This window comes from Cherax quadricarinatus, chromosome 27 (assembly GCF_038502225.1).
Source record: "Cherax quadricarinatus isolate ZL_2023a chromosome 27, ASM3850222v1, whole genome shotgun sequence".
NCBI lineage: Eukaryota > Metazoa > Arthropoda > Malacostraca > Decapoda > Parastacidae > Cherax > Cherax quadricarinatus.
The window spans coordinates 31,267,238-31,294,890 of record NC_091318.1 but is presented as its reverse complement, the minus strand read 5'-3'; the positions used below and the strand labels follow the sequence as shown (position 1 = coordinate 31,294,890).

The 27,653-nt window shown below is 39.0% G+C and overlaps 1 protein-coding gene across 4 annotated transcripts in view; it reads right to left on the bottom strand.

The window, feature by feature from the left end:
• Positions 1-506: 506 nt before the first annotated feature.
• LOC128691040 (SH3 domain-binding protein 5 homolog) overlaps positions 507-27,653 on the bottom strand; it is a 132,161-nt gene continuing 105,014 nt past the window's right edge. For all 4 annotated transcript variants that reach the window (XM_070089230.1, XM_070089229.1, XM_070089227.1 and 1 more), the window contains one exon: positions 507-1,756. In XM_070089230.1, coding sequence (XP_069945331.1) covers positions 872-1,756 — 885 coding nt within the window. In that variant the 3' untranslated portion in view covers positions 507-871. The remainder of the gene's footprint in view (positions 1,757-27,653) is intronic.

The window sequence follows — 27,653 nt, the reverse complement described above, 5'->3', positions numbered from 1 at the left end:
AGCACTCCAAAATTATATCTCCACCTTCTTTAAACATTTCTCTCATGATCTCATCAATCCCATTTGCTTTACTGTCCTTCATTTTACCTAGTGCCTCATACACCTCCACCACTCTCCCATCTGGCTCTTCCTGATTCCTAAAGGACGTTATATTTCCCCGGTCAATGTGTGAAATCACCGCCACATATACACTCACACAGCTTTGCTCTCCGGTGAAAGGAATGGTAAGCTGTTGCTCCCAATTTAATCATTTTTTTGTCATGTGTACAACAATGTTTGTCCAGGTAAATAACACCACAATCTCATAATTGCATATTTTCACAAAAAGCAGCAGTGAATGACTCTTCCTATGTTCATGAATTCAGTTTTACGTCTTGAGTAGCAATTATTGGTTCTCCAAGTAACTAATTTATAGCAAGTTCTCTCTCCTGCTCTTTGTTACTTAAAAACATCTGGTAAGTAATGCTGAAAATCAGCTTGTCTAAATTCAAGATAAATCAAGAGAATTAATTATCCACTTTATAATGAACACGGCTACAAAACAAATATGGGCACCACTCTGCAAGTTAGGTAACCCAGTTAGATAAAATGCATGAGCTTGAGCAGAGAAGCCAGAAATATAAATTTACAGTGTCTTACTAAATAAAAGTGTAAAATATTTTACAGTGTTTACCATATCTGGACAAAGAAACTTATTTTTAGCAAGAAACACGCAACAGGAATTTTTTTTTTGTATGCCTTCCTTTCAAGAACAAACTGACTTCTACTTCTTATCAAGCCCTAGAAAAATATGCTCATCTTCTATCATCTACTCGTAAAAACACAAGCAATGTTAATAAGGAAGTAATATCTTAAATGACAGAGTGCATCTTCAGGAATAGCTTTCTACCCCCTCAGGAATAACACTCAAAACTCTACAGGGTTGGCACATGGCAGGAGGCGGAGATGATGAACCATCTCCTTCTTCCTTTTCTCCTAACTTTCCATTACTCTCATTCACATATATTTTTTCTTCATATTCATTACTTTTTTTGATTCCTTCAATAGTTTCTGAAATTATTACATCATCAGTGTACTCTTCATTATGTGCATCATTATTTCCTCTGTCAAATTTGCATTCATTAATTTCCATTTTAATATCACTGACAGTGCTCTCCAGTGCAGCACTCTTATCTTCATCATACATTTTACCTACTACTTTCTTTGTCAAAGAGCTATGATTAAATTCTTTACTTATTCCTGAAGAAACTGTAGTTCTCTCACCCACTGTTGCACTTTGTCCATTATCATAAACCATATGTAAATTATCTGAAATTTTGAAAGTATGACTACCAACAGGAAGTCTGCGGGATAACGAAGGTTCTTTGTTAATATTATCCCATGACTTTGTACTATTATCATAGCAATTATTTGGCAAACACTGCAGCTCCTCTTTTACCAGAGTTTTATTTCTTTCATGCATATCACTGGCATAAAATGTTACATGCACGAACACATCCTCTAGAGACAATTCCTTTCTCTTTACGGGGCCATGAACTTCTTCACTCTCTGACCCATGATGACTCTCTCCGCTCACAACTCTTTCCATTCCTACCACTTTCTCTAAGCAACTCCTGAAGGTGCAGTTGCTGTTTGTCACAGTGCACTCCTGACCATCTGGATACTCACAGTCTGATGCAACCTCATTATTTGCTGTCACAAGTTGTGGATTACAAACTTGAAGCTTCTCCAATTTTTCTCGTAAACATTCCCAATACTGAAAAGAAACACTTGATAAGCAACATATAATAATAATAAGTGATTGGTGGAATGATGAGACAAAGGGTAAAATAAAACAGAAAAAGGTTGCATATGAGAGATTATTACATTAGTGATATAAGAAGGGTGGGTATATAGAGTAAAGGAAGTGAAGAGGGTGGTGAGGGAGTGCGAAAGGAGAGCAAATGATAGAGTGAGTGAGACACTGTCAAATTTTGCAGTGAACAAGAAAAAAATTTGGAGATAAATAGGTTAAGAAAGCCTAGGGAATGAATGGATTTGACAGTTAAAAACAAAATAGGGGAGTAAGTAGATAAGGAGTTGGAGGTACTGGGATCATGACAGAAATGTTAAAAGCAGGGGGAGGGGGATATAGTGTTGGAGTGGTTGGTACTTCTGTTCAGTATGGGTTTAACAGATAATTTTGGTATGATAATTTAGGTTTAACAGATAATTTAGGTAACTGTATTTTTGTGTACCTGTACCTAAATAAACTTACTAACATGGAGGTCAGACAACTGGAAGCAGTCACTGGGTCAGACAAAACATGTATTAATACCTGTTCAGTTTTAGTTCGAACACATACAGTGGCACGAGTCTGCAAAGCGTTTACCCCACAATACAAACACAGTTACATTGTGTACAAGTTGTATTCATGTTAGTGCAGTAGAATAAATAGTTACCAGTGAAGGAATACAAAAGGAATAATTTTCTCCAGTTACCCCCAGTAATACCATTTTGTACACATTTTCTCTGGTGTAGAACTAGACAAAACCAAATTCTTTCTGTCCCTCCTACAAGCCACTTGGTAACCACATCTCATTTATGTAAATTTATTCTACTCTGGTTGTATATATCATGTTTTTATGTTATGTAGCATGTTTCTTATGTATTTTTGAAAAACATATCATAGATGGATTAATGAAAATGTCTGTATTAACGTAATATATGATATTTAATGTACCCCAGTACGAGTATTATTATCATTATGTATTATTATGGCGTCAAGATGAGTGAGACACTTTTAGTGATTTTAATGTGTACCTGCATGCCAGCACTATGTGTACGTTTATTTAGGTACAGGTACACATAAGTATAATTATCAGAGTACAGCAGAACCTTTACTTGTGAGCGCATCCACGTGCGAGTTTTTCCAAATACAAGCAGTCAATGGGTCGATTTTTTGCTTCAATACATGAGCAAAATTTCCATAAGCGAGGAGACCTCAAGGCAGGCTCCTTGACGCTGGTGAGGGGCTCTTGCTCTTGATCTAGGGAATTGTATCTCATTTGTTTATTGGACTATCTTATTGAAACTTGGGCAATGTATGATGGAAAGATGCTTCTTAATGTACACCAAAAATGAAAGAAATCTAAGCATAAATAATGGAGTTCACTTCTCAGTAAGTAGCCACCCTTAGCGGTATTTTTGTATGGTTTTTATGGTTGTACTCTCGTTTCTTTGGTCTCATTTGATAGAATGAAAGATACATTACAGAAATAGATATGATTTTGATTGCTTTCACGATGAAAAGTACCTTGAAACTGAGCTCAACGTAAGAGAAATGTTCAATTGTTTTGGCTATGTTCAAGAGTAAACAAATGACGTCACTGTCCATTCCAATATGCAGTCGTGAATGGGTTGATATTATTTATACAATTATTGCAATGAGGCATAACAGTAAATTTTATATTTTTTTGTGTGAATAAAAATTACAAATTATTTATATTGTAATAATAATTTATTTATTTATTTATTTATTTTAATTTGAGCACACATACAGAGGTACAAAAAAATACAGATAAGAGCAGCATGCCAAAGCCACTTATACTATGCATAGCATTACGGGCTGGCTTAAAATTAACTTAAGATTAACTAAGCAATGATGAAATCAGTGATAAAACATTAATGTAAACAGATTACTATAAAGCACAAGTGAGTATTACAAAGACAGGTCATATGGTTGCATTCAGTTAGGTAGTGATTCTATTAGGTAGTGCATTTAAAAAAAATAATAAAGTTAGATTCTGTTTTAGGTTTAACATTTATGTGATATAATTGTGAGAAACATTTAAGATATACAATTTATAAGGTTCAGTTATTCAGTATTTATTTGGTTTTGGGTGAGTAAGTGATCTTTGAGAAGAGACTTGAATTTATAAACAGGTAGTGTTTCTTTTATATTTACAGGTAATGAATTCCAGATTTTAGGGCCTTTTATGTGCATTGAGTTTTTGCATAGTGTGAGATGGACACGAGGAACATCAAAGAGTGATCTGTGCCTTGTGTTATGGTCATGTGTTCTGTTGAGGTTGGTAAGGAGATGTTTGAGGGGAGGGTTAATATCAGAGTTAAGTGTTCTATGTATGTAATAGGTGCAGTAATAAGTATGGATGTTTTGTATGGTGAGTAGGTTTAGTGTATTGAATATTGGTGGAGTGTGCTGCCTGTAGTGAGAATTTGTTATCATTCTAACTGCAGCCTTTTGTTGAGTAATTAGTGGTCTGAGATGGTTAATTGTTGTTGAGCCCCATGCACAAATTCCATAGGTGAGATAGGGGTAAATAAGAGAGTGATAAAGGGCCAGGAGGGCTGACTGTGGAACATAGTACCGTATCTTCGATAGTATGCCTACAGTCTTGGAAATTTTCTTAGAAATTTGTTGTATATGTGTATGAAATTTGAGTCTATTATCAAGGTGGATTCCTAAGAATTTTCCCTCTGTTAGTTTTGTGATAGGTGATCCATTTATCATTATGTTAAGAGGGACATCTGTAGCTCTGTTACCAAACTGAATGAAGTAGGTTTTGTCAATGTTTAGTGTAAGTTTGTTAGTCCTCATCCAGGTAGATATTTTCTGTAATTCGGTATTTACAGTATTGGCTAGCGTGACTGGGCTCGGGTGAGAGAAGACGTATGTAGTGTCATCTGCAAATAGTGTGGGTTTGAGTAATTGCGAAGCATTTGGAAGGTCATTTATGTATAGGAGAAAGAGAAGAGGGCCAAGGACACTTCCCTGTGGGACACCAACTGTAATTGGTTGCGCAGAAGAGTTTGCCCCATTTGCGTACACATATTGGCTTCTGTTGCTGAGGTATGACTTGAGGTAGTTGAGGGAGTGCCCTCTTATACCATAGTGTGACAATTTTACGTGGAGCAAGTCATGGTCAACTGTATCAAAAGCTTTACGTAAGTCAATGAAGATCCCCAGTGGGACTTCTTTTTTCTCTATTGCAGTGTATATATGTTCTAGCATGTGTATAATAGCATCATTAGTATTTTTATTAGGCCTGAATCCAAATTGGCAGGGGTTGAGTATGTTTTGGGAGATAAGGTAGGAGTAGATTCGTTTATGAATTAATTTTTCAAAGATTTTTGAGAGAGGGTGTAAGTTGGATATTGGCCTATAGTTATTCAACTCTGTTTGGTCTCCTCCTTTGTGGATTGGGGTGACCCTTGCTATTTTGAGTACTGTAGGGAAGGTGGAGGATTCAATGGATTTGTTAAAGAGTGTTGCAATGATTGGTGATAGCACTTGTGACACTTTTTTGTATATAAAGGGTGGTAAGGTATTTAAATCTCCTGCCTTGTTTTTTAGTGCGTTGATAATAAGGGAGACTTCGTATGGGTTAGTCGGAACTAGGAACAGAGTGTTCGGGTAGTTGCCGGTGAGGTAGTCATTTGGTGGGGTATCTGAGCTTGGGATTTTATTGGCAAGGTTTTGTCCTATAGTGGAGAAGAAATCATTGAGTCTGTTTGCTGTTTCTGTTGGTGGGAGTTGGGGTTCATCTGATTTTGCTAATTTTATTTCGCTATTTCGTGATATCTTTTTTGTTCCCAGAATTTCTGATAGGGTTTTCCAGGTCTTTTTTATATCACTTCGTAAGTTGGATAATCTGTTCTCATAATACAATTTTTTTGCCCTTCTTATCAGGCTGGTTAGGATTGACGAGTAACGTTTTGTTTGGTCTCTGGTTATGTGACCCATTCTGTACTGTTTTTCATATTGGTGTTTTGTATTTATGGATTTGAGAATGCTGGATGTTAGCCAGGGACTGTTCAGTCTCTTTGCTGTCATCTGTTTAGTTTTTTTAGGGCAGTGCTTGTTATAGAGGTATTGGGTTTTTTTTAGAAAATTATTAATACATTCGTCAATATCCGTATAGGTTTCTATCTCAGTGTGCCAATCAATGTTTGCTATTGCTGTTGTGAAGTTATTAATGGCTGCCTCATTGTGAAGTCTGAAGGTGACTTTAGTAGTGTCTTGGGGTAGTTTACCAAGAGTTGTTATGAGGAAAGTAGGGTAGTGATCTGTGGTATTATCTGTAATTATGCCTGATTTTAAAGGGGATATGGTGTTGGTCCAGATGTGGTCAAGTAGGGAAACACTAGTCTCTGTAACTCTTGTAGGTTTTGTTACTGTTGGTAGTAACATACAGTTACTCTTTGTGTTTGTGAATTCAGTAACGTGTGGGTCCTGGTCTTGCAGGAGATTTATATTGAAGTCACCTGAGAGTAGTAAGTGATCTTTGTTCATGCGTGCATCAGTTATCATACTTCCTAGGTTTTGACTAAATTGGCTAATGTTTGACTGTGGAACTCTGTAGATGTTTATCACTGTGAGAGGTTTTTGTAGGTATTTGGATTTGAATTTAGTTTTTACAAAGTAGAAGTGATGCAAGGAGGGAAGAGTATATGGAGAAAAAGAGAGAGGTTAAGAGAGTGGTGAAGCAATGTAAAAAGAGAGCAAATGAGAGAGTGGGTGAGCTGTTATCAACAAATTTTGTTGAAAATAAGAAAAAGTTTTGGAGTGAGATTAACAAGTTAAGGAAGCCTAGAGAACAAATGGATTTGTCAGTTAAAAATAGGAGAGGAGAGTTATTAAATGGAGAGTTAGAGGTATTGGGAAGATGGAGGGAATATTTTGAGGAATTGTTAAATGTTGATGAAGATAGGGAAGCTGTGATTTCGTGTATAGGGCAAGGAGGAATAACATCTTGTAGGAGTGAGGAAGAGCCAGTTGTGAGTGTGGGGGAAGTTCGTGAGGCAGTAGGTAAAATGAAAGGGGGTAAGGCAGCCGGGATTGATGGGATAAAGATAGAAATGTTAAAAGCAGGTGGGGATATAGTTTTGGAGTGGTTGGTGCAATTATTTAATAAATGTATGGAAGAGGGTAAGGTACCTAGGGATTGGCAGAGAGCATGCATAGTTCCTTTGTATAAAGGCAAAGGGGATAAAAGAGAGTGCAAAAATTATAGGGGGATAAGTCTGTTGAGTGTACCTGGTAAAGTGTATGGTAGAGTTATAATTGAAAGAATTAAGAGTAAGACGGAGAATAGGATAGCAGATGAACAAGGAGGCTTTAGGAAAGGTAGGGGGTGTGTGGACCAGGTGTTTACAGTGAAACATATAAGTGAACAGTATTTAGATAAGGCTAAAGAGGTCTTTGTGGCATTTATGGATTTGGAAAAGGCGTATGACAGGGTGGATAGGGGGGCAATGTGGCAGATGTTGCAAGTGTATGGTGTAGGAGGTAGGTTACTGAAAGCAGTGAAGAGTTTTTACGAGGATAGTGAGGCTCAAGTTAGAGTATGTAGAAAAGAGGGAAATTTTTTCCCAGTAAAAGTAGGCCTTAGACAAGGATGTGTGATGTCACCGTGGTTGTTTAATATATTTATAGATGGGGTTGTAAGAGAAGTAAATGCGAGGGTCTTGGCAAGAGGCGTGGAGTTAAAAGATAAAGAATCACACACAGGGTGGGAGTTGTCACAGCTGCTCTTTGCTGATGACACTGTGCTCTTGGGAGATTCTGAAGAGAAGCTGCAGAGATTGGTAGATGAATTTGGTAGGGTGTGCAAAAGAAGAAAATTAAAGGTGAATACAGGAAAGAGTAAGGTTATGAGGATAACAAAAAGATTAGGTGATGAAAGATTGAATATCAGATTGGAGGGAGAGAGTATGGAGGAGGTGAACGTATTCAGATATTTGGGAGTGGACGTGTCAGCGGATGGGTCTATGAAAGATGAGGTGAATCATAGAATTGATGAGGGAAAAAGAGTGAGTGGTGCACTTAGGAGTCTGTGGAGACAGAGAACTTTGTCCTTGGAGGCAAAGAGGGGAATGTATGAGAGTATAGTTTTACCAACGCTCTTATATGGGTGTGAAGCATGGGTGATGAATGTTGCAGCGAGGAGAAGGCTGGAGGCAGTGGAGATGTCATGTCTGAGGGCATTGTGTGGTGTGAATATAATGCAGAGAATTCGTAGTTTGGAAGTTAGGAGGAGGTGCGGGATTACCAAAACTGTTGTCCAGAGGGCTGAGGAAGGGTTGTTGAGGTGGTTCGGACATGTAGAGAGAATGGAGCGAAACAGAATAACTTCAAGAGTGTATCAGTCTGTAGTGGAAGGAAGGCGGGGTAGGGGTCGGCCTAGGAAGGGTTGGAGGGAGGGGGTAAAGGAGGTTTTGTGTGCGAGGGGCTTGGACTTCCAGCAGGCATGCGTGAGCGTGTTTGATAGGAGTGAATGGAGACAAATGGTTTTTAATACTTGACGTGCTGTTGGAGTGTGAGCAAAGTAACATTTATGAAGGGATTCAGGGAAACCGGCAGGCCGGACTTGAGTCCTGGAGATGGGAAGTACAGTGCCTGCACTCTGAAGGAGGGGTGTTAATGTTGCAGTTTAAAAACTGTAGTGTAAAGCACCCTTCTGGCAAGACAGTGATGGAGTGAATGATGGTGAAAGTTTTTCTTTTTCGGGCCACCCTGCCTTGGTGGGAATCGGCCAGTGTGATAATAAAAAAAAAAAATATTATATATTCCCCATGTTCATCCCTTGTGCAAGTATTAGTGATACATTCTAGTTGGTCTGAGTAGTATATAGCTGTGCCACCCCCTTGTTGGTCTGGCCTACAGTTGTGTATGGCTGTGTAACCAGGAATGGCATAGATATCTGTACTATCAGGCTTTAGCCAGGTAATAATAATAATAATAATAATAATAATAATAATAATAGTAATAGTAGTAGGTTGGTAGACAGCAACCACCCAGGGAGGTACTACCGTCCTGCCAAGTGAGTGTAAAATGAAAGCCTGTAATTGTTTTACATGATGGTAGGATTGCTGATATCTTTTGTCTGTCTCATAAATATGCAAGATTACAGGTATGTCTTGCTACTTCTAATTACACTTAGGTCACACTACACATACATGTGCACATTTATTTATACACACTCATCTGAGTTTTCTTTGATTTTATCTTAATAGTTCTTGGTCTTATTACTTTTCCTTTTATATCCATGGGAAAGTGGAATAAGAATCTTTCCTCTGTAAGCCATGCGTGTTGTAAGTCAACTAAAATGCCGGGAACAATGGGCTAGTAACCCCTTTTCCTGTAAAGATTACTAAAAAGAATAATAAGAAGAAAATTGTCAAAGTGGGAAGTCTGAATGTGCGTGGATGTTGTGCAGATGATAAGAAAGAGATGATTGTGGATGTTATGAATGAGAAGAAGCTGGATGTCCTTGCTTTAAGTGAAACAAAGCTGAAGGGGGTGGGAGAGTTTCAGTGGAGAGGAATAAATGGGATTAGGTCAGGGGTTTCAAATAGAGTTAGAGCTAAAGAAGGAGTAGCAATAATGTTGAAGGATAAGCTATGGCAGGAAAAGAGGGACTATAAATGTATTAATTCAAGGATTATGTGGAGTAAAATAAAGATTGGATGTGAAAAGTGGGTTATAGTAAGCGTGTATGCACCTGGAGAAGAGAGAAGTGTAGAGGAGAGAGAGATTTTGGGAAATGTTGAGTGAATGCATGGGGAGTTTTGAATCAAGTGTGAGAGTAATGGTAGTTGGGGATTTCAATGCTAAAGTGGGTAAAAATGTTATGGAGGGAGTAGTACGTAAATTTGGGGTGCCAGGGGAAAATGTAAATGGGGAGCCTTTAATTGAGCTATGTGTAGAAAGAGATTTGGTAATAAGTAATACATATTTTATGAAAAAGAGGATAAATAAATATACCTGGAGTTTACCTGGAGAGAGTTCCGGGGGTCAACGCCCCCGCGGCCCGGTCTGTGACCAGGCCTCCTGGTGGATCAGAGCCTGATCAGCCAGGCTGTTGCTGCTGGCTGCATGCAAACCAACGTACGAGCCACAGCCCGGCTGATCAGGAACTGACTTTAGGTGCTTGTCACGTGCCAGCTTGAAGACTGCCAGGGGTCTGTTGGTAATCCCCCTTATGTGTGCTGGGAGGCAGTTGAACAGTCTCGGGCCCCTGACACTTATTGTATGGTCTCTTAACGTGTTAGTGACACCCCTGCTTTTCATTGGGGGGATGGTGCATCGTCTGCCAAGTCTTTTGCTTTCGTAGTGAGTGATTTTCGTGTGCAAGTTCGGTACTAGTCCCTCTAGGATTTTCCAGGTGTATATAATCATGTATCTCTCCCTCCTGCGTTCCAGGGAATACAGGTTTAGGAACCTCAAGCGCTCCCAGTAATTGAGGTGTTTTATCTCCGTTATGCGCGCCGAGAAAGTTCTCTGTACATTCTCTAGGTCGGCAATTTCACCTGCCTTGAAAGGTGCTGTTAGTGTGCAGCAATACTCCAGCCTAGATAGAACAAGTGACCTGAAGAGTGTCATCATGGGTTTGGCCTCCCTAGTTTTGAAGGTTCTCATTATCCATCCTGTCATTTTTCTAGCAGATGCGATTGATACAATGTTATGGTCATTGAAGGTGAGATCCTCCGACATGATCACTCCCAGGTCTTTGACGTTGGTGTTTCGCTCTATTTTGTGGCCAGAATTTGTTTTGTACTCTGATGAAGATTTAATTTCCTCATGTTTACTATATCTGAGTAATTGAAATTTCTCATCGTTGAACTTCATATTGTTTTCTGCAGCCTGGAGCCTTGCAGTGTCTGCAATGGAAGACACTGTCATGCAGATTCGGGTGTCATCTGCAAAGGAAGACACGGTGCTGTGGCTGACATCCTTGTCTATGTCGGATATGAGGATGAGGAACAAGATGGGAGCGAGTACTGTGCCTTGTGGAACAGAGCTTTTCACCGTGCCTGCCTTGGAGTGGGGCTATGTCTGTTGTTTTTAGTAACTGTGGGACCCTCCCGTGTCCATGCTCCCTCTCCATTGGATGGAAAAGGCTCGTGATAGGGGCTTCTTGCAGTTCTTGATGAACACAGAGTTCCATGAGTCTGGCCCTGGGGCAGAGTGCATGGGCATGTCATTTATCGCCTGTTCAAAGTCATTTGGCGTCAGGATAACATCGGATAGGCTTGTGTTAATCAAATTTTGTGGCTCTCTCATAAAAAATTCATTTTGATCTTCGACTCTCAGTCTGGTTAGCGGCTTGCTAAAAACTGAGTCATATTGGGACTTGAGTAGCTCACTCATTTCCTTGCTGTCATCTGTGTAGGACCCATCTTGTTTAAGTAGGGGCCCAATACTGGACGTTGTTCTCGATTTTGATTTGGCATAGGAGAAGAAATACTTTGGGTTTCTTTCGATTTCATTTATGGCTTTTAGTTCTTCCCGCGATTCCTGACTCCTAAAGGATTCTTTTAGCTTAAGTTCGATTCTTGCTATTTCTCTGACCAGTGTCTCCCTACGCATTTCAGATATATTGACCTCTTTTAGCCGCTCTGTTATTCTTTTCCGTTGCCTGTAAAGGGAGCGCCTGTCTCTTTCTATTTTACATCTACTCCTCCTTTTTCTTAGAGGAATAAGCCTTGTGCATACATCGAGTGCCACCGAGTTAATCTGTTCTAGGCATAAGTTGGGGTCTGTGTTGCTTAGTATATCTTCCCAGCTTATATCAGTTAGGACTTGGTTTACTTGGTCCCACTTTATGTTTTTGTTATTGAAGTTGAATTTGGTGAATGCTCCCTCGTGACTAGTCTCATTATGTCGGTCTGGGGCTCCACGCATACATGTCTGAACCTCAATTATGTTGTGATCTGAGTATATTGTTTTTGATATGGTGACATTTCTTATCAGATCATCATTGTTAGTGAAGATGAGGTCTAGTGTATTCTCCAGTCTAGTAGGCTCTATTATTTGCTGGTTTAAATTGAATTTTGTGCAGAGATTTAAAAGCTCGTGTGAGTGTGAGTTTTCATCAGAGCTGCCTCCTGGTGTTATTACTGCAACAATATTATTTGCTATATTCCTCCATTTTAGGTGCCTTAAGTTGAAATCCCCCAGGAGCAAGATGTTGGGTGCAGGAGCTGGAAGATTTTCCAGACAGTGGTCAATTTTTAACAGCTGTTCCTGGAATTGCTGGGATGTTGCATCCGGAGGCTTGTAGACTACCACAATGACTAGGTTTTGGTTCTCGACCTTTACTGCTAAAACTTCCACTACATCATTTGAGGCATTAAGCAGTTCTGTGCAAACAAGTGACTCTGCAATGTACAGGCCAACCCCCCCCCCCTTTTGCCTGTTCACTCTGTCACATCAGTATAGGTTGTAACCTGGGATCCATATTTCGTTGTCCAAGTGATCCTTTATGTGGGTCTCAGTGAAAGCCGCGAACATTGCCTTTGCCTCTGCAAGCAGTCCACGGATGAAAGGTATTTTGTTGTTTGTTGCTGGCTTTAGACCCTGTATATTTGCAAAGAAGAGAGTTATCGGATTGGTGGTATTGTTGGTACTGGGGGGGGGGATTTTTTTCCGGCATTAGTATCTGTATCTGTTGGTTTGGAGTGGAGGCCATCGACTGTGGTTCCACTCCAGGAATGACTGGATTTGGTGTACGATTTCTGCCATTTCCTGCCAGGTATGATGTAGCACGTAATGAAAGTAGTTTGTTAGATTATGTATTGGTGGATAAAAGGTTGATGGGTAGGCTCCAGGATGTACATGTTTATAGAGGGGCAACTGATATATCGGATCATTATTTAGTTGTAGCTACAGTTAGAGTAAGAGGTAGATGGGAAAAGAGGAAGGTGGCAACAACAAGTAAGAGGGAGGTAAAAGTGTATAAACTAAGGGAGGAGGAAGTTCGGGTGAGATATAAGCGACTATTGGCAGAAAGGTGGGCTAGTGCAAAGATGAGTAGTGGGGGGGTTGAAGAGGGTTGGAATAGTTTTAAAAGTGCAGTATTAGAATGTGAGGCAGAAGTTTGTGGTTATAGGAGGGTGGGGGCAGGAGGAAAGAGGAGTGATTGGTGGAATGATGAAGTAAAGGGTGTGATAAAAGAGAAAAAGTTAGCTTATGAGGGGTTTTTACAAAGCAAAAGTGTTATAAGAAGAGCAGAGTATATGCAGAGTAAAAGAAAGGTGAAGAGAGTGGTGAGAGAGTGCAAAAGGAGAGCAGATGATAGAATGGGAGAGGCACTGTCAAGAAATTTTAATGAAAATAAGAAAAAATTTTGGAGCGAGTTAAACAAGTTAAGAAAGCCTAGGGAAAGTATGGATTTGTCAGTTAAGAACAGAGTAGGGGAGTTATTAGATGGGGAGATGGAGGTATTAGGTAGATGACGAGAATATTTTGAGGAACTTTTAAATGATGAGGAAGAAAGGGAGGCGGTAATTTCATGCACTGGTCAGGGAGGTATACCATCTTTTATGAGTGAAGAAGAGCAGAATGCAAGTGTGGTGGAGGTACGTGAGGCATTACGTAGAATGAAAGGGGGTAAAGCAGCTGAAACTGATGGGATCATGACAGAAATGTTAAAAGCAGGGGGGGATATAGTGTTGGAGTGGTTGGTACTTTTGTTTAACAAATGTATGAAAGAGGGGAAGGTACCTAGGGATTGGCGGAGAGCATGTATAGTCCCTTTATATAAAGGGAAAGGGGACAAAAGAGATTGTGAAAATTATAGAGGAATAAGTTTATTGAGTATACCAGGAAAAGTGTACAGTAGGGTTATAACTGAAAGAATTAGAGGTAAGACAGAATGTAGGATTGCGGATGAGCAAGGAGGATTCAGAGTGGGTAGGGGATGTGTAGATCAAGTGTTTACATTGAAGCATATATGTGAACAGTATTTAAAGGTAGGGAAGTTTTTATTGCATTTATGGATTTAGAAAAAGCATATGATAAAGTGGATAGAGGAGCAATGTGGCGGATGTTCCAAGTATATGGAATAGGTGGTAAGTTACTAAATGCTGTAAAGAGTTTTTATGAGGATAGTGAGGCTCAGGTTAGGGTGTGTAGAAGAGAGGGAGACTACTTCCCGGTAAAAGTAGGTCTTAGACAGGGATGTGTTATGTCACCATGGTTGTTTAATATATTTATAGATGGGGTTGTAAAAGAAGTAAATGCTAGGGTGTTCGGGAGAGGGGTGGGATTAAATTATGGGCAATCAAATTCAAAATGGGAATTAACACAGTTACTTTTTGCTGATGATACTGTGCTTATGGGAGATTCTAAAGAAAAATTGCGAAGGTTAGTGGATGAGTTTGGGAAGGTGTGTAAAGGTAGAAAGTTGAAAGTGAACATAGAAAAGAGTAAGGTGATGAGGGTATCAAATGATTTAGAAAAAGAAAAATTGGATATCAAATTGGGGAGGAGGAGTATGGAAGAAGTGAATGTTTTCAGATACTTGGGAGTTGACGTGTCGGCGGACGGATTTATGAAGGATGAGGTTAATCATAGAATTGATGACGGAAAAAAGGTGAGTGGTGCATTGAGGTATATGTGGAGTCAAAAAACGTTATCTATGGAGGCAAAGAAGGGAATGTATGAAAGTATAGTAGTACCAACACTCTTACATGGGTATGAAGCTTGGGTGGTAAATGCAGCAGCGAGGAGACGGTTGGAGGCAGTGGAGATGTCCTGTCTAAGGGCAATGTGTGTGGTGTAAATATTATGCAGAAAATTCAGAAAAGGTGTGGAGTTAATAAAAGTATTAGTCAGAGGGCAGAAGAGGGGTTGTTGAGGTGGTTTGGTCATTTAGAGAGAATGGATCAAAGTAGAATGACATGGAAAGCATATAAATCTATAGGGGAAGGAAGGCGGGGTAGGGGTCGTCCTCGAAAGGGTTGGAGAGAGGGGGTAAAGAAGAAGGTTTTGTGGGCGACGGGCTTGGACTTCCAGCAAGTGTGCGTGAGCGTGTTAGATAGGAGTGAATGGAGACGAATGGTACTTGGGACCTGACGATCTGTTGGAGTGTGAGCAGGGTAATATTTAGTGAAGGGATTCAGGGAAACCGGTTATTTTCATATAGTCGGACTTGAGTCCTGGAAATGGGAAGTACAATGCCTGCACTTTAAAGGAGGGGTTTGGGATATTGGCAGTTTGGAGGGATATGTTGTGTATCTTTATATGTGTATGCTTCTAGACTGTTGTATTCTGAGCACCTCTGCAAAAATAGTGATAATGTGCGAGTGTGATGAAAGTGTTGAATGATGATGAAAGTATTTTCTTTTTGGGGATTTTCTTTCTTTTTTGGGTCACCCTGCCTCGGTGGGAGACGGCCGACTTGTTGAAAAAAAAAAAAAAAAAAAAATATATGTATTTTCTTATAGTCGGACTTGAGTCCTGGAAATGGGAAGTACAATGCCTGCACTTTAAAGGAGGGGTTTGGGATATTGGCAGTTTGGAGGGGTATGTTGTGTATCTTTATACGTATATGCTTCTAAACTGTTGTATTCTGAGCACCTCTGCAAAAGCAGTGATAATGTGTGAGTGTGGTGAAAGTGTTGAATGATGATGAAAGTATTTTCTTTTTGGGGATTTTCTTTCTTTTTTGGGTCACCCTGCCTCGGTGGGAAACGACCAACTTGTTGAAAAAAAAAAAAAAAAAAATTCAGGGAAACCGGTTATTTTCATATAGTCGGACTTGAGTCCTGGAAATGGGAAGTACAATGCCTGCACTTTAAAGGAGGGGTTTGGGATATTGGCAGTTTGGAGAGATATGTAGTGTATCTTTATATGTATATGCTTCTAAACTGTTGTATTCTGAACACCTCTGCAAAAACAGTGATAATGTGTGAGTGTGGTGAAAGTGTTGAATGATGATGAAAGCATTTTCTTTTTTAAGGATTTTCTTTCTTTTTTGGGTCACCCTGCCTTGGTGGGAGACGGCCGACTTGTTAAGAAAAAAAAAAAATTCACTTCTTCCATACTCCTCCTCCCCAATTTGATATCTAATTTTTCTTTATGTAACTCATTTGATACTCTCATCACCTTACTCTTTTCCATGTTCACTTTCAACTTTCTACCCTTATACACACTCCGAAACTCATCCACTAACCTTTGCAATTTTTCTTTAGAATCTCCCATAGGCACAGTATCATCAGCAAAAAGTAACTGTGTCAATTCCCATTTTGTATTTGATTCCCCATAATTTAATCCCACCCCTCTACCGAACACCCTAGCATTTACTTCTTTTACAACCCCATCAATAAATACATGTACGTATATTAACCCTTTCAGGGTCCGTCCCGTAGATCTATGGCTTTACGTTCAGGGTCCAAGCCGTACATCTACGTCATGAGCTCAGCTTACTCTGATAAACTTTGAGTGGTACATTTGGGCCTAAATATGAGAGAATACATCTATGTGGTATGTGTGCACCACATAAAACAGGTCCTGCAGCACACTGTGTATAATGAGAGAAAAAAAACTGAAATCATGATTTTTCGATTAAAACAGCGACTTTGCAGTGTTTTTTCGCATGTTTTTTATAGTTCTATTTGCGATTTCTTGGTCACATTTGATAGAATGGAAGACATATTACAGAAATAGAGATGATTTTGATTGGTTTTAGCACTGGAAATGGCTTGAAACTGAGCTCAAAGTAGCAGAAATGTTAAATTTTTGCCGATATTCAAGAGTAAACAAACGACCTCACACGTCTAATACACGCCAGCTGGTGGGTCTAATATGCATTCACAAATATGGTGATGATATTTATACAATTATTACAGTATTGCATAGCAGTAAATCTTCTCTTTTTTGGTGTGAATAAAAATTCATTATGTGAATAAAAAATAAAAATGGAATTTATTTGTAAAGCCTCAAAACGTAACTAATGAACAGAGGAAATGTTAGTTTAGTTCCAGGAATACCTACATTGTTTATTCTGGACCCTATTTTGAAATTGAAATATTTTGAACTTTGTGTTAAATTGGCCAAATTAACAATTTCCGATCACTTTAATTTGTAGTTGAAACAGTTGACTTGGCGATTTCTTGTGCTCAATCGATAGAATAGAAGTAATACTAGTGAAATAGCTAAGAATTTGGTTGACTGGAATAATGTAACTGGCCTAAAATGGGAGTCAAAGTTGGCAAAATCGCCGATTCATAAATATTGCTGACATATCAAAATTCGCGAGAGCATAATTTCGTCAATTTTCCATCAAATTTCGTACTTTTTGTTTTATTACCTTCACAAGACGATTCTCTACCATTTCATAAGAAAAAATAACAAATTTTTTTTTTGAAAATTCTTGGACACTGGAGCACCACCACTTCAGATTTGGGTCTTGGACCCTGAAGGGGTTAAACAACCATGGTGACATTACACATCCCTGTCTAAGACTTACTTTTACCGGGAAGTAGTCTCCCTCTCTTCTACACACCTTAACCTGAGCCTCTCTATCCTCTTAAAAACTCTTTACAGCATTTAGTAACTTACCACCTATTCCATATACTTGCAACATCTGCCACATTGCTCCCCTATCCACTATCATATGACTTTTCTAAATCCATAAATTCAATAAAAACTTCCCTACCTTTATCTAAATACTGTTCACATATATGCTTCAATGTAAACACTTGATCTACACATCCCCTACCCACTCTAAAACCTTCTTGCTCATCTGCAATCCTACATTCTGTCTTACCTCTAATTCTTTCAATAATAACTCTACCGTACACTTTTCCTGGTATACTCAGTAAACTTATTCCTCTATAATTTTTATAATAATAACACATATATAACAATAATGTACTACATAATAATAATCATAATAATAGACAGCTTCAAAAGGCCATCACTAGATGGCAGTGTTTACCACAACAAATAGGAAGCGGTTGTGGACACCTCCACCTGTTACATAATGACATATTTTATTCATTCTAGAGTATTTATCAGGTTTCTATGTTATTTATATTGTTTATTATTTCATATTAGATGAACTGTGATAGATAAATAAGCCGTAGAGTTGATGATAGTGAAATATTCAAGGAGTATTTTGTCCTGCCTCCAGACAAACGCTCGTCGGCTCCCACTGCCGCCACCACATATATAATGACATAGTATTTTATTCATTCTAGAGTACGTATCAGGTTTCTATGTTATTTATATTTTTTGTTATGTCATATTAGATGAACTTTGATAGATAAATGAGCCCTATAGATGATATTAGCGAAATTATTCAAGAAGTATTTTGTCCTGTCTCCAGACAAACACTTGTCCACCGCTGACACTGCCCATATCACTACATGAATTACATATTTCATTCATTTTAGAGTATATATCAGGTTTCTATGTCATTTATATTGTTTATGTCATATTAGATGAAGTGAGATAGATAATTAAGCCGTAGAGTTGATATTAGCGAAATTATTGAAGTACAAAATTCCACTGGAACGGATTAATTGCATTTCACTTAATTTAAATGAGAAAAATTGACTCTAACCCCGCCCGTGGTATGGTTTTTTATGCTTATGCCACATGTGTATAAGCACAATATACAATCATACTGGTTTACAGGTCACCTAATTTCAACCCCAGCCTTTAGTGATATTATGCCAGTGAAATAATTTATCCTACTCTTATATATGCTACTCTTCTCAGACAAAACAAGGCCTGACAGAAACAACAGGGTATACAAGATTAGGAATGTGTTTATGTATCTTCCCTTCAGGAAGTTTGTGATTGATGAGTTTTTGATTCTCTTCAAAGGTAGACTGTCATTCAAGTAATATATACTAAGCAAGAGGAAACGCTTTGGTATTAAGCTGTTTGTGCACTGTGATTGTGAAAATGGTCTTGTATTAGACATATCTGTGTACAGCAGAAATAAGTACAGTGGACCCCCGCATACCGGACGCCTTGCATAACGGACAATCCGCATACCGGACGCTTTGATCGCTAAAATTTTGCCCCGCATACCGCCCAAAAACCCGCTCAGCGCCCTTCGTCCGAGACGCGTCCAATGTGCGGCCTGAGCCAGCCTCATATGTTCCGCCGGTGGCATTGTTTACCAGCCAGCCTCCGCGGTAACATTCAAGCATACAATCGGAATATTTCGTATTATTACAGTGTTTTCGGTGCTGTTTCTGGAAAATAAGTGACCATGGGCCCCAAGAAAGCTTCTAGTTCCAACCCTACAGCAATAAGGGTTAGAATTCCTATAGAAATGAAGAAAGAGATCATTGATAAGTATGAAAGTGGAGTGCGTATCACCGACCTGGTCAGGTTGTACAAGAAACCCAAATGAACCATCTCTACTATTGTGGGCAACAGAAAGGCAATCAAGGAAGCTGTTCTTGCCAAAGGTTTAACTGTGTTTTCGAAACAAAGATCGCAAGTGATGGAAGATGTTGAGAGACTCTTATTGGTGTGGATAAATGAGAAACAGCTAGCAGGAGATAGCGTCTCTCAAGCGATCATAAGCGAAAAGGCTAGGAAGTTGCATGAGGATTTAATTAAAAAAAGGCCTGCAACTAGTGATGATGTGAGTGAATTTAAGGCCAGCAAAGGTTGGTTTGAGAGATTTAAGAAGCGTAGTGGCATACATAGTGTGATACGGCATGGTGAGGCTGCCAGTTCGGACCACAAAGCGGCTGAAAAATATGTGCAGGAATTCAAGGAGTACATAGAAACTGAAGGACTGAAACCTGAACAAGTGTTTGTGATGAAACAGGCCTGTTCTGGAAGAAAATGCCAAGCAGGACCTACATTACTCAGGAGGAAAAGGCACTCCCAGGACATAAGCCTATGAAAGACAGGCTTACTTTGTTGATGTGTGCCAATGCTACTGGTGATTGCAAAGTTAAGCCTTTATTAGTGTATCACTCTGAAACTCCCAGAGCGTTCAGGCAAAAGAATGTCCTCAAGGATAATTTGTGTGTGCTGTGGAGATCAAACAGTAAGGCATGGGTCACTAGGGACTTTTTCTATAACTGGTTACACCATGCATTTGCCCCCAATGTCAAAGATTACCTAACTGAAAAGAAATTAGAACTTAAGTGCCTCCTGGTGTTAGACAATGCCCCTGGTCATCCTACAGACGTGGCAGAGCGACTTTATGGGGACATGAGCTTCATTAAGGTGAAGTTTTTGCCTCCTAATACCACTCCTCTCCTGCAGCCCATGGACCAGCAGGTCATTTCCAACTTCAAGAAACTGTACACAAAAGCTATGTTTCAAAAGTGCTTTGAAGTGACCACAGACACTCGATTGACTAAAAGAGTTTTGGAAGGATCACTTTAATATCCTCAATTGTGTAAACCTTATAGGTAAGGCTTGGGAGGGAGTGACTAAGAGAACCTTGAACTCTGCTTGGAAGAAACTGTGGCCAGAATGTGTAGACAAAAGGGATTTTGAAGGGTTTGAGGCTAACCCTGAGAGGAGTATACCAGTTGAGGAATCAATTGTGGCATTGGGGAAGTCCTTGGGGTTGGAGGTTAGTGGGGAGGATGTGGAAGAGTTGGTGGAGGAGGACAATGAAGAACTAACCACTGATGAGCTGATAGATCAACTTCAAGAGCAAGAGGCCAGACCTGGGGAAACTGGTTCAAAGGAGGGGAGAGAGAAATTGAAGGAATTGCCTACTTCAAAGATTAAGGAAATGTGTGCAAAATGGCTTGAAGTGCAAACCTTTTTTGATGAAAATCACCCTCACACAGCTATTGCAAGCCGTGCTGGTGACTGTTACAATGACAATGTTGTGAACCACTTTAGACAAATCATAAAGGAACGAGAGGTACAGGCCACTATGGACAGATATGTTGTGCGAAAGAAGTCCAGTGACTCTGAAGCTGGTCCTAGTGGCATTAAAAGAAGAAGGGAAGTAACCCCAGAAAAAGACTTGCCACCTCAAGTCTTAATGGAAGGGGATTCCCCTTCTAAACACTAACACTCTCTCTCCCCTCCTCCCATCCCATCAATCATCACCAGATCTTCAATAAAAGTAAGTGTCATGTAATTGTGCATGCCTTTTTCAGTTTGTGTGTACTAAAATTAACATTTCATGTGGTAAAAAAAATTTTTTTTTCATACTTTTGGGTGTCTTGCACGGATTAATTTTATTTCCATTATTTCTTATGGGGAAAATTCATTCACATACCGAACATTTCGCATAACAGCCAGCCCTCTTGCACGGATTAAGGTCGCTATGCGGGGGTCCACTGTACATTGAAAGATACTAGGAAGTTACTGGTATCTCAAGTTATATGGTTAGAACAATGATGGAACCATATCTTGGTAAGGGGCATACATACATATTGATAACTGGTACAAAAGTCCCTTACTCAGTGATTTCTTGCAAGTGTACACGACAGATGTGTGCAGTACAGTGTGTGCAAATCTTAAGCATATGCCCAGGTTCATTGGAGGCACTCGTAGTGGTGAGGTGCATGCGTTTGCTACCAGTGTCATCATGGCATTATGGTGGCATGACAAATGATATGTCACATTGTTGACATCAATTCACCAAAACGAAATGTCAGACAATGACAGGCAGAATATAGAGACCAATGAACCCATTGCAAAACCTGTGGCTGTGATTGATTACACCCTCATATGCATTTAGTGGACAAATGTGACATGCAAATTGGGTATACCGATTGTGTTCGCAAGAATTACAGGCACTTGAAACTCTTTTTCCATCTTGTTTACATTTCCATGCTCAATGCTTATAATTTTTTTTTTTTTTTTTTTTCAACAAGTCGGCCGTCTCCCACCGAGGCAGGGTGACCCAAAAAAGAAAGAAAATCCCCAAAAAGAAAATACTTTCATCATCATTCAACACTTTCACCACACTCGCACATTATCACTGTTTTTGCAGAGGTGCTCAGAATACAACAGTCTAGAAGCATACACATATAAAGATACACAACATATCCCTCCAAACTGCCAATATCCCAAACCCCTCCTTTAAAGTGCAGGCATTGTACTTCCCATTTCCAGGACTCAAGTCCGACTATATGAAAATAACCGGTTTCCCTGAATCCCTTCACTAAATATTACCCTGCTCACACTCCAACAGATCGTCAGGTCCCAAATACCATTCGTCTCCATTCACTCCTATCTAACACGCTCACGCACGCTTGCTGGAAGTCCAAGCCCCTTACCCACAAAACCTCCTTTACCCCCTCTCTCCAACCCTTTCGAGGACAACCCCTACCCCGCCTTCCTTCCCCTATAGATTTATATGCTTTCCATGTCATTCTACTTTGATCCATTCTCTCTAAATGACCAAACCACCTCAACAACCCCTCCTCTGCCCTCTGACTAATACTTTTATTAACTCCACACCTTCTCCTAATTTCCACACTCCGAATTTTCTGCATAATATTTACACCACACATTGCCCTTAAACAGGACATCTCCACTGCCTCCAACCGTCTCCTCGCTGCTGCATTTACCACCCAAGCTTCACACCCATATAAGAGTGTTGGTACTACTATACTTTCATACATACCCTTCTTTGCCTCCATAGATAACGTTTTTTGACTCCACATATACCTCAACGCACCACTCACCTTTTTTCCCTCATCAATTCTATGATTAACCTCATCCTTCATAAATCCATCCGCCGACACGTCAACTCCCAAGTATCTGAAAACATTCACTTCTTCCATACTCCTCCTCCCCAATTTGATATCCAATTTTTCTTTATCCAAATCATTTGACACCCTCATCACCTTACTCTTTTCTATGTTCACTTTCAACTTTCTACCTTTACACACATTCCCAAACTCATCCACTAACCTTTGCAATTTTTCTTTAGAATCTCCCATAAGCACAGTATCATCAGCAAAAAGTAACTGTGTCAATTCCCATTTTGAATTTGATTCCCCATAATTTAATCCCACCCCTCTCCCAAACACCCTAGCATTTACTTCCTTTACAACCCCATCTATAAATATATTAAACAACCATGGTGACATTACACATCCCTGTCTAAGACCTACTTTTACCGGGAAGTAGTCTCCCTCTCTTCTACACACCCTAACCTGAGCCTCATTATCCTCATAAAAACTCTTTACAGCATTTAATAACTTACCACCTATTCCATATACTTGCAACATCTGCCACATTGCTCCTCTATCCACTCTATCATATGCCTTTTCTAAATCCATAAATGCAATAAAAACTTCCCTATCTTTATCTAAATACTGTTCACATATATGCTTCAATGTAAACACCTGATCTACACATCCCCTACCCACTCTAAAACCTCCTTGCTCATCCGCAATCCTACATTCTGTCTTACCTCTAATTCTTTCAATTATAACCCTACCGTACACTTTTCCTGGTATACTCAGTAAGCTTATTCCTCTATAATTTTTACAGTCTCTTTTGTCCCCTTTCCCTTTATATAAAGGGACTATACATGCTCTCTGCCAATCCCTAGGTACCTTCCCCTCTTTCATACATTTATTAAACAAAAGTACCAACCACTCCAACACTATATCCCCCCCTGCTTTTAACATTTCTGTCATGATCCCATCAGTTCCAGCTGCTTTACCCCCTTTCATTTTACGTAATGCCTCACGTACCTCCCCCACACTTACATTCTGCTCTTCTTCACTCCTAAAAGATGGTATACCTCCCTGACCAGTGCATGAAATTACTGCCTCTGTTTCTTCCTTAACATTTAAAAGTTCCTCAAAATATTCTCGCCATCTACCCAATACCTCCATCTCCCCATCTACTAACTCCCCTACTCTGTTTTTAACTGACAAATCCATATTTTCCCTAGGCTTTCTTAACTTGTTTAACTCACTCCAAAATTTTTTCTTATTTTCATTAAAATTTCTTGACAGTGCCTCTCCCACTCTATCATCTGCTCTCCTTTTGCACTCTCTCACCACTCTCTTTACCTTTCTTTTACTCTCCATATACTCTGCTCTTCTTATAACACTTCTGCTTTGTAAAAACCTCTCATAAGCTACCTTTTTCTCTTTTATCACACCCTTTACTTCATCATTCCACCAATCACTCCTCTTTCCTCCTGCCCCCACCCTCCTATAACCACAAACTTCTGCCCCACATTCTAATACTGCATTTTTAAAACTATTCCAACCCTCTTCAACCCCCCCACTACTCATCTTTGCACTAGCCCACCTTTCTGCCAATAGTCGCTTATATCTCACCCGAACTTCCTCCTCCCTTAGTTTATACACTTTCACCTCCCTCTTACTTGTTGTTGCCACCTTCCTCTTTTCCCATCTACCTCTTACTCTAACTGTAGCTACAACTAAATAATGATCCGATATATCAGTTGCCCCTCTATAAACATGTACATCCTGGAGCCTACCCATCAACCTTTTATCCACCAATACATAATCTAATAAACTACTTTCATTACGTGCTACATCATACCTTGTATATTTATTTATCCTCCTTTTCATAAAATATGTATTACTTATTACCAAATTTCTTTCTACACATAGCTCAATTAAAGGCTCCCCATTTACATTTACCCCTGGCACCCCAAATTTACCTACTACTCCTTCCATAACATTTTTACCCACTTTAGCATTGAAATCCCCAACCACCATTACTCTCACACTTGATTCAAAACTCCCCACGCATTCACTCAACATTTCCCAAAATCTCTCTCTCTCCTCTACACTTCTCTCTTCTCCAGGTGCATACACGCTTATTATAACCCACTTTTCACATCCAATCTTTATTTTACTCCACATAATCCTTGAATTAATACATTTATAGTCCCTCTTTTCCTGCCATAGCTTATCCTTCAACATTATTGCTACTCCTTCTTTAGCTCTAACTCTATTTGAAACCCCTGACCTAATCCCATTTATTCCTCTCCACTGAAACTCTCCCACCCCCTTCAGCTTTGTTTCACTTAAAGCCAGGACATCCAGCTTCTTCTCATTCATAACATCCACAATCATCTCTTTCTTATCATCTGCACAACATCCACGCACATTCAGACTTCCCACTTTGACAATTTTCTTCTTCTTATTCTTTTTAGTAATCTTTACAGGAAAAGGGGTTACTAGCCCATTGTTCCCGGCATTTTAGTTGACTTTTACAACACGCATGGCTTACGGAGGAAAGATTCTTATTCCACTTATAATATGTACAGGAGGGCCCCACTTATACGGCAGGTTAGGTTCCAGGCTACCGCCGTAAAGCGGAAATCGCCGTAAAGTGGAACACCCTTTTTTTCCACTTATAAATGCATACAAACACTAGATAACAAGTTTACACTAACATATATTAAGTTAGCAATAGAACCAGGCATCAAAAAACAATAAAAAGGTACAATACACACATAGTGCACTCATTACTTACCTTAAAATATTTATAGTCTTAATCTAGGGTGAGACAAGTAGTATTTATTGTAAGAAATCAAGTGTGGTATGTATTGTAATAGCCAGGCTACCTCACCAGGCCACCCCACCCACACATACTATTCTATGATATTTAAGCATCCCAGAGCGATAAAATGTATATACAGTTCACTCATTACTTACCTTAAAATATTTGTAGTCTTAATGTAGGGTCAGGAGTAAGTAAATGAGATAAAACGAATAAATGAGAGAGAGAAAGAATGAGTACATGAGAGGTAACAGGCGCAGAGTTATGTAAACAAACCAGGCTCCCACATCTTATATTTATGTTTATTTATTCTATTGTGGGGTGTATTTATCATCTTTTTATGTTATGTATCGTGTTTATTATATAATTTTGAAAAAAAATATCATGGCTGGATTAATGAAAATGTGTATATTACCGCAATATACGACATTTAATGAGACTCGGTGAGTATTGTTATTATCACCACTTGTGCAAGTCGTCTGCTACCACATCTCACATTTATGTTTATTTATTCTACTGTGGGGTGTATTTATCTTATTTATATGTTATGCATCGTGTTTATTATATAATTTTGAAAAAAATATCATGGATGGATTAATGAAAATGTGTATATTACCGTAATATACGACATTTAATGAGACTCGGCGAGTATTGTTATTATCACCACTTGTGCAAGTCGTCTGCTCACATCTCACATTTGTTTATTTATTCTACTGTGGGGTGTATTTATCTTATTTATATGTTATGCATCGTGTTTATTATATAATTTTGAAAAAAATATCATGGATGGATTAATCAAAATGTGTATATTAACGTAATATACGACATTTAAATGACTCGATGTATGTAAGTTTATTTAGGTACAGGTATACATAAGTATAATTATCAGAGTATATATAAAATATGAAATAACTTTTAAAAACATTTGAAATTTTGGAGTTTCCAGACAAAATGGAGAGACTTAGTGCTTACTGAGCTCATGGAGAATGTAAACAAACAGGGTGGGGCACGGTGACCGTATTAGAAAGTCAGGTGGGGGGAGCCGTATAGTGAGTTTTGGTCATAATTTGAAATGTCCGTATTAGCGGAACGCCGTAAAGTGAAACGCCGTAAAGCGGGGCCTTCCTGTATATGAAATACCCTCTTGTGTGAGGCATGGTGATCACTACTTAGCAACACTTCCTCCCACTAAGAAGAAATGGGCTCAGAAGAGATGTTTTGAATGTGCACATACAACCAAACGCCCAAAAAACACAGACACTCATTTCATGTGCGAAGAGTATAAAACACCACCATGCATGACACCATGTTTCAAAGAGTTCCACAAACTGCAACAGTTCCAGAACATGTCCAGTGAGGGTATATATGTACATATATGATAGAAAATTAGTAAACAATATAATTTTGTAAACAAAGTAATGATGACAATATTAGTGCAGTTATTGTGTTGCATACAATGAGTGATATACACACACTGTGTATTATATTAGTCTTACAGGCCACACAGGTCAATGGAATAAATAAAATATTAGAAAAGTAAAGAAGAAAAACATGAAAATTAAAAAAACTAATAGAGAGTGCACAGGTCATCTGACGTTAACTTCATGCCTCTATATCTCATTAAGTACTGATGGGAATATACTCTAATTCTGCAAGACTTTCTTTTTTTAACCCTGTCAGGGTTGAGAGGCCCTCTCCTAAACTTGTTCTCAGGGTCGAAAATTTTTCGGAGAAAAAAAAATAATTTTTTCTTATGAAATGATAGAGAATCTTTTCCCGATCATAATGACACCAAAAGTATGAAATGTGATAGAAAACTTATGGAATTATGCTCTCACAAAGTTAGCGGTCTCGACGATGTTTACGCATCGGCGATTTCACCCACTTTGAGCCCTATTTTCAGCCAATTCCATTGTACTAGTCAACAAAAATCATAACTATTTCCTAGAACTCCATTTTTTCTATCGAATGAGTACAAGAAACCACCCATTTACCAATTTCAACTATCCAGTAAAGTGGTCAGAAATTGGCAATTTTTGCTAATTTCACACAAATTTCAAAAGATGCCAATTTCCAAATAGGGTCCAGAATAAACAAGACAGACATTCCTGGCACTAAAATAACATTTCCTCTGTTCATCAGTCACATCCCCAGGCCCCTCTTACATTTCTTTTGCTTTCCACTTTGAATATTTATTCTCACAAAAAATAGAAGATTTACTGTTATACAGACTACTGCATTAGTGTAGAAATGGTATAAATAATATCAGCACACTTGTGAAAGAATATTAGACTCGCCAGTTGATGTGTATTGGACACGTGGCATGATTTGTTTACTTTTGAATTTTGGCAAAAATCGAACATTTCTGCTAATTTGAGCTCAATTTCAAGGTACTTTTCATTGTGAAACC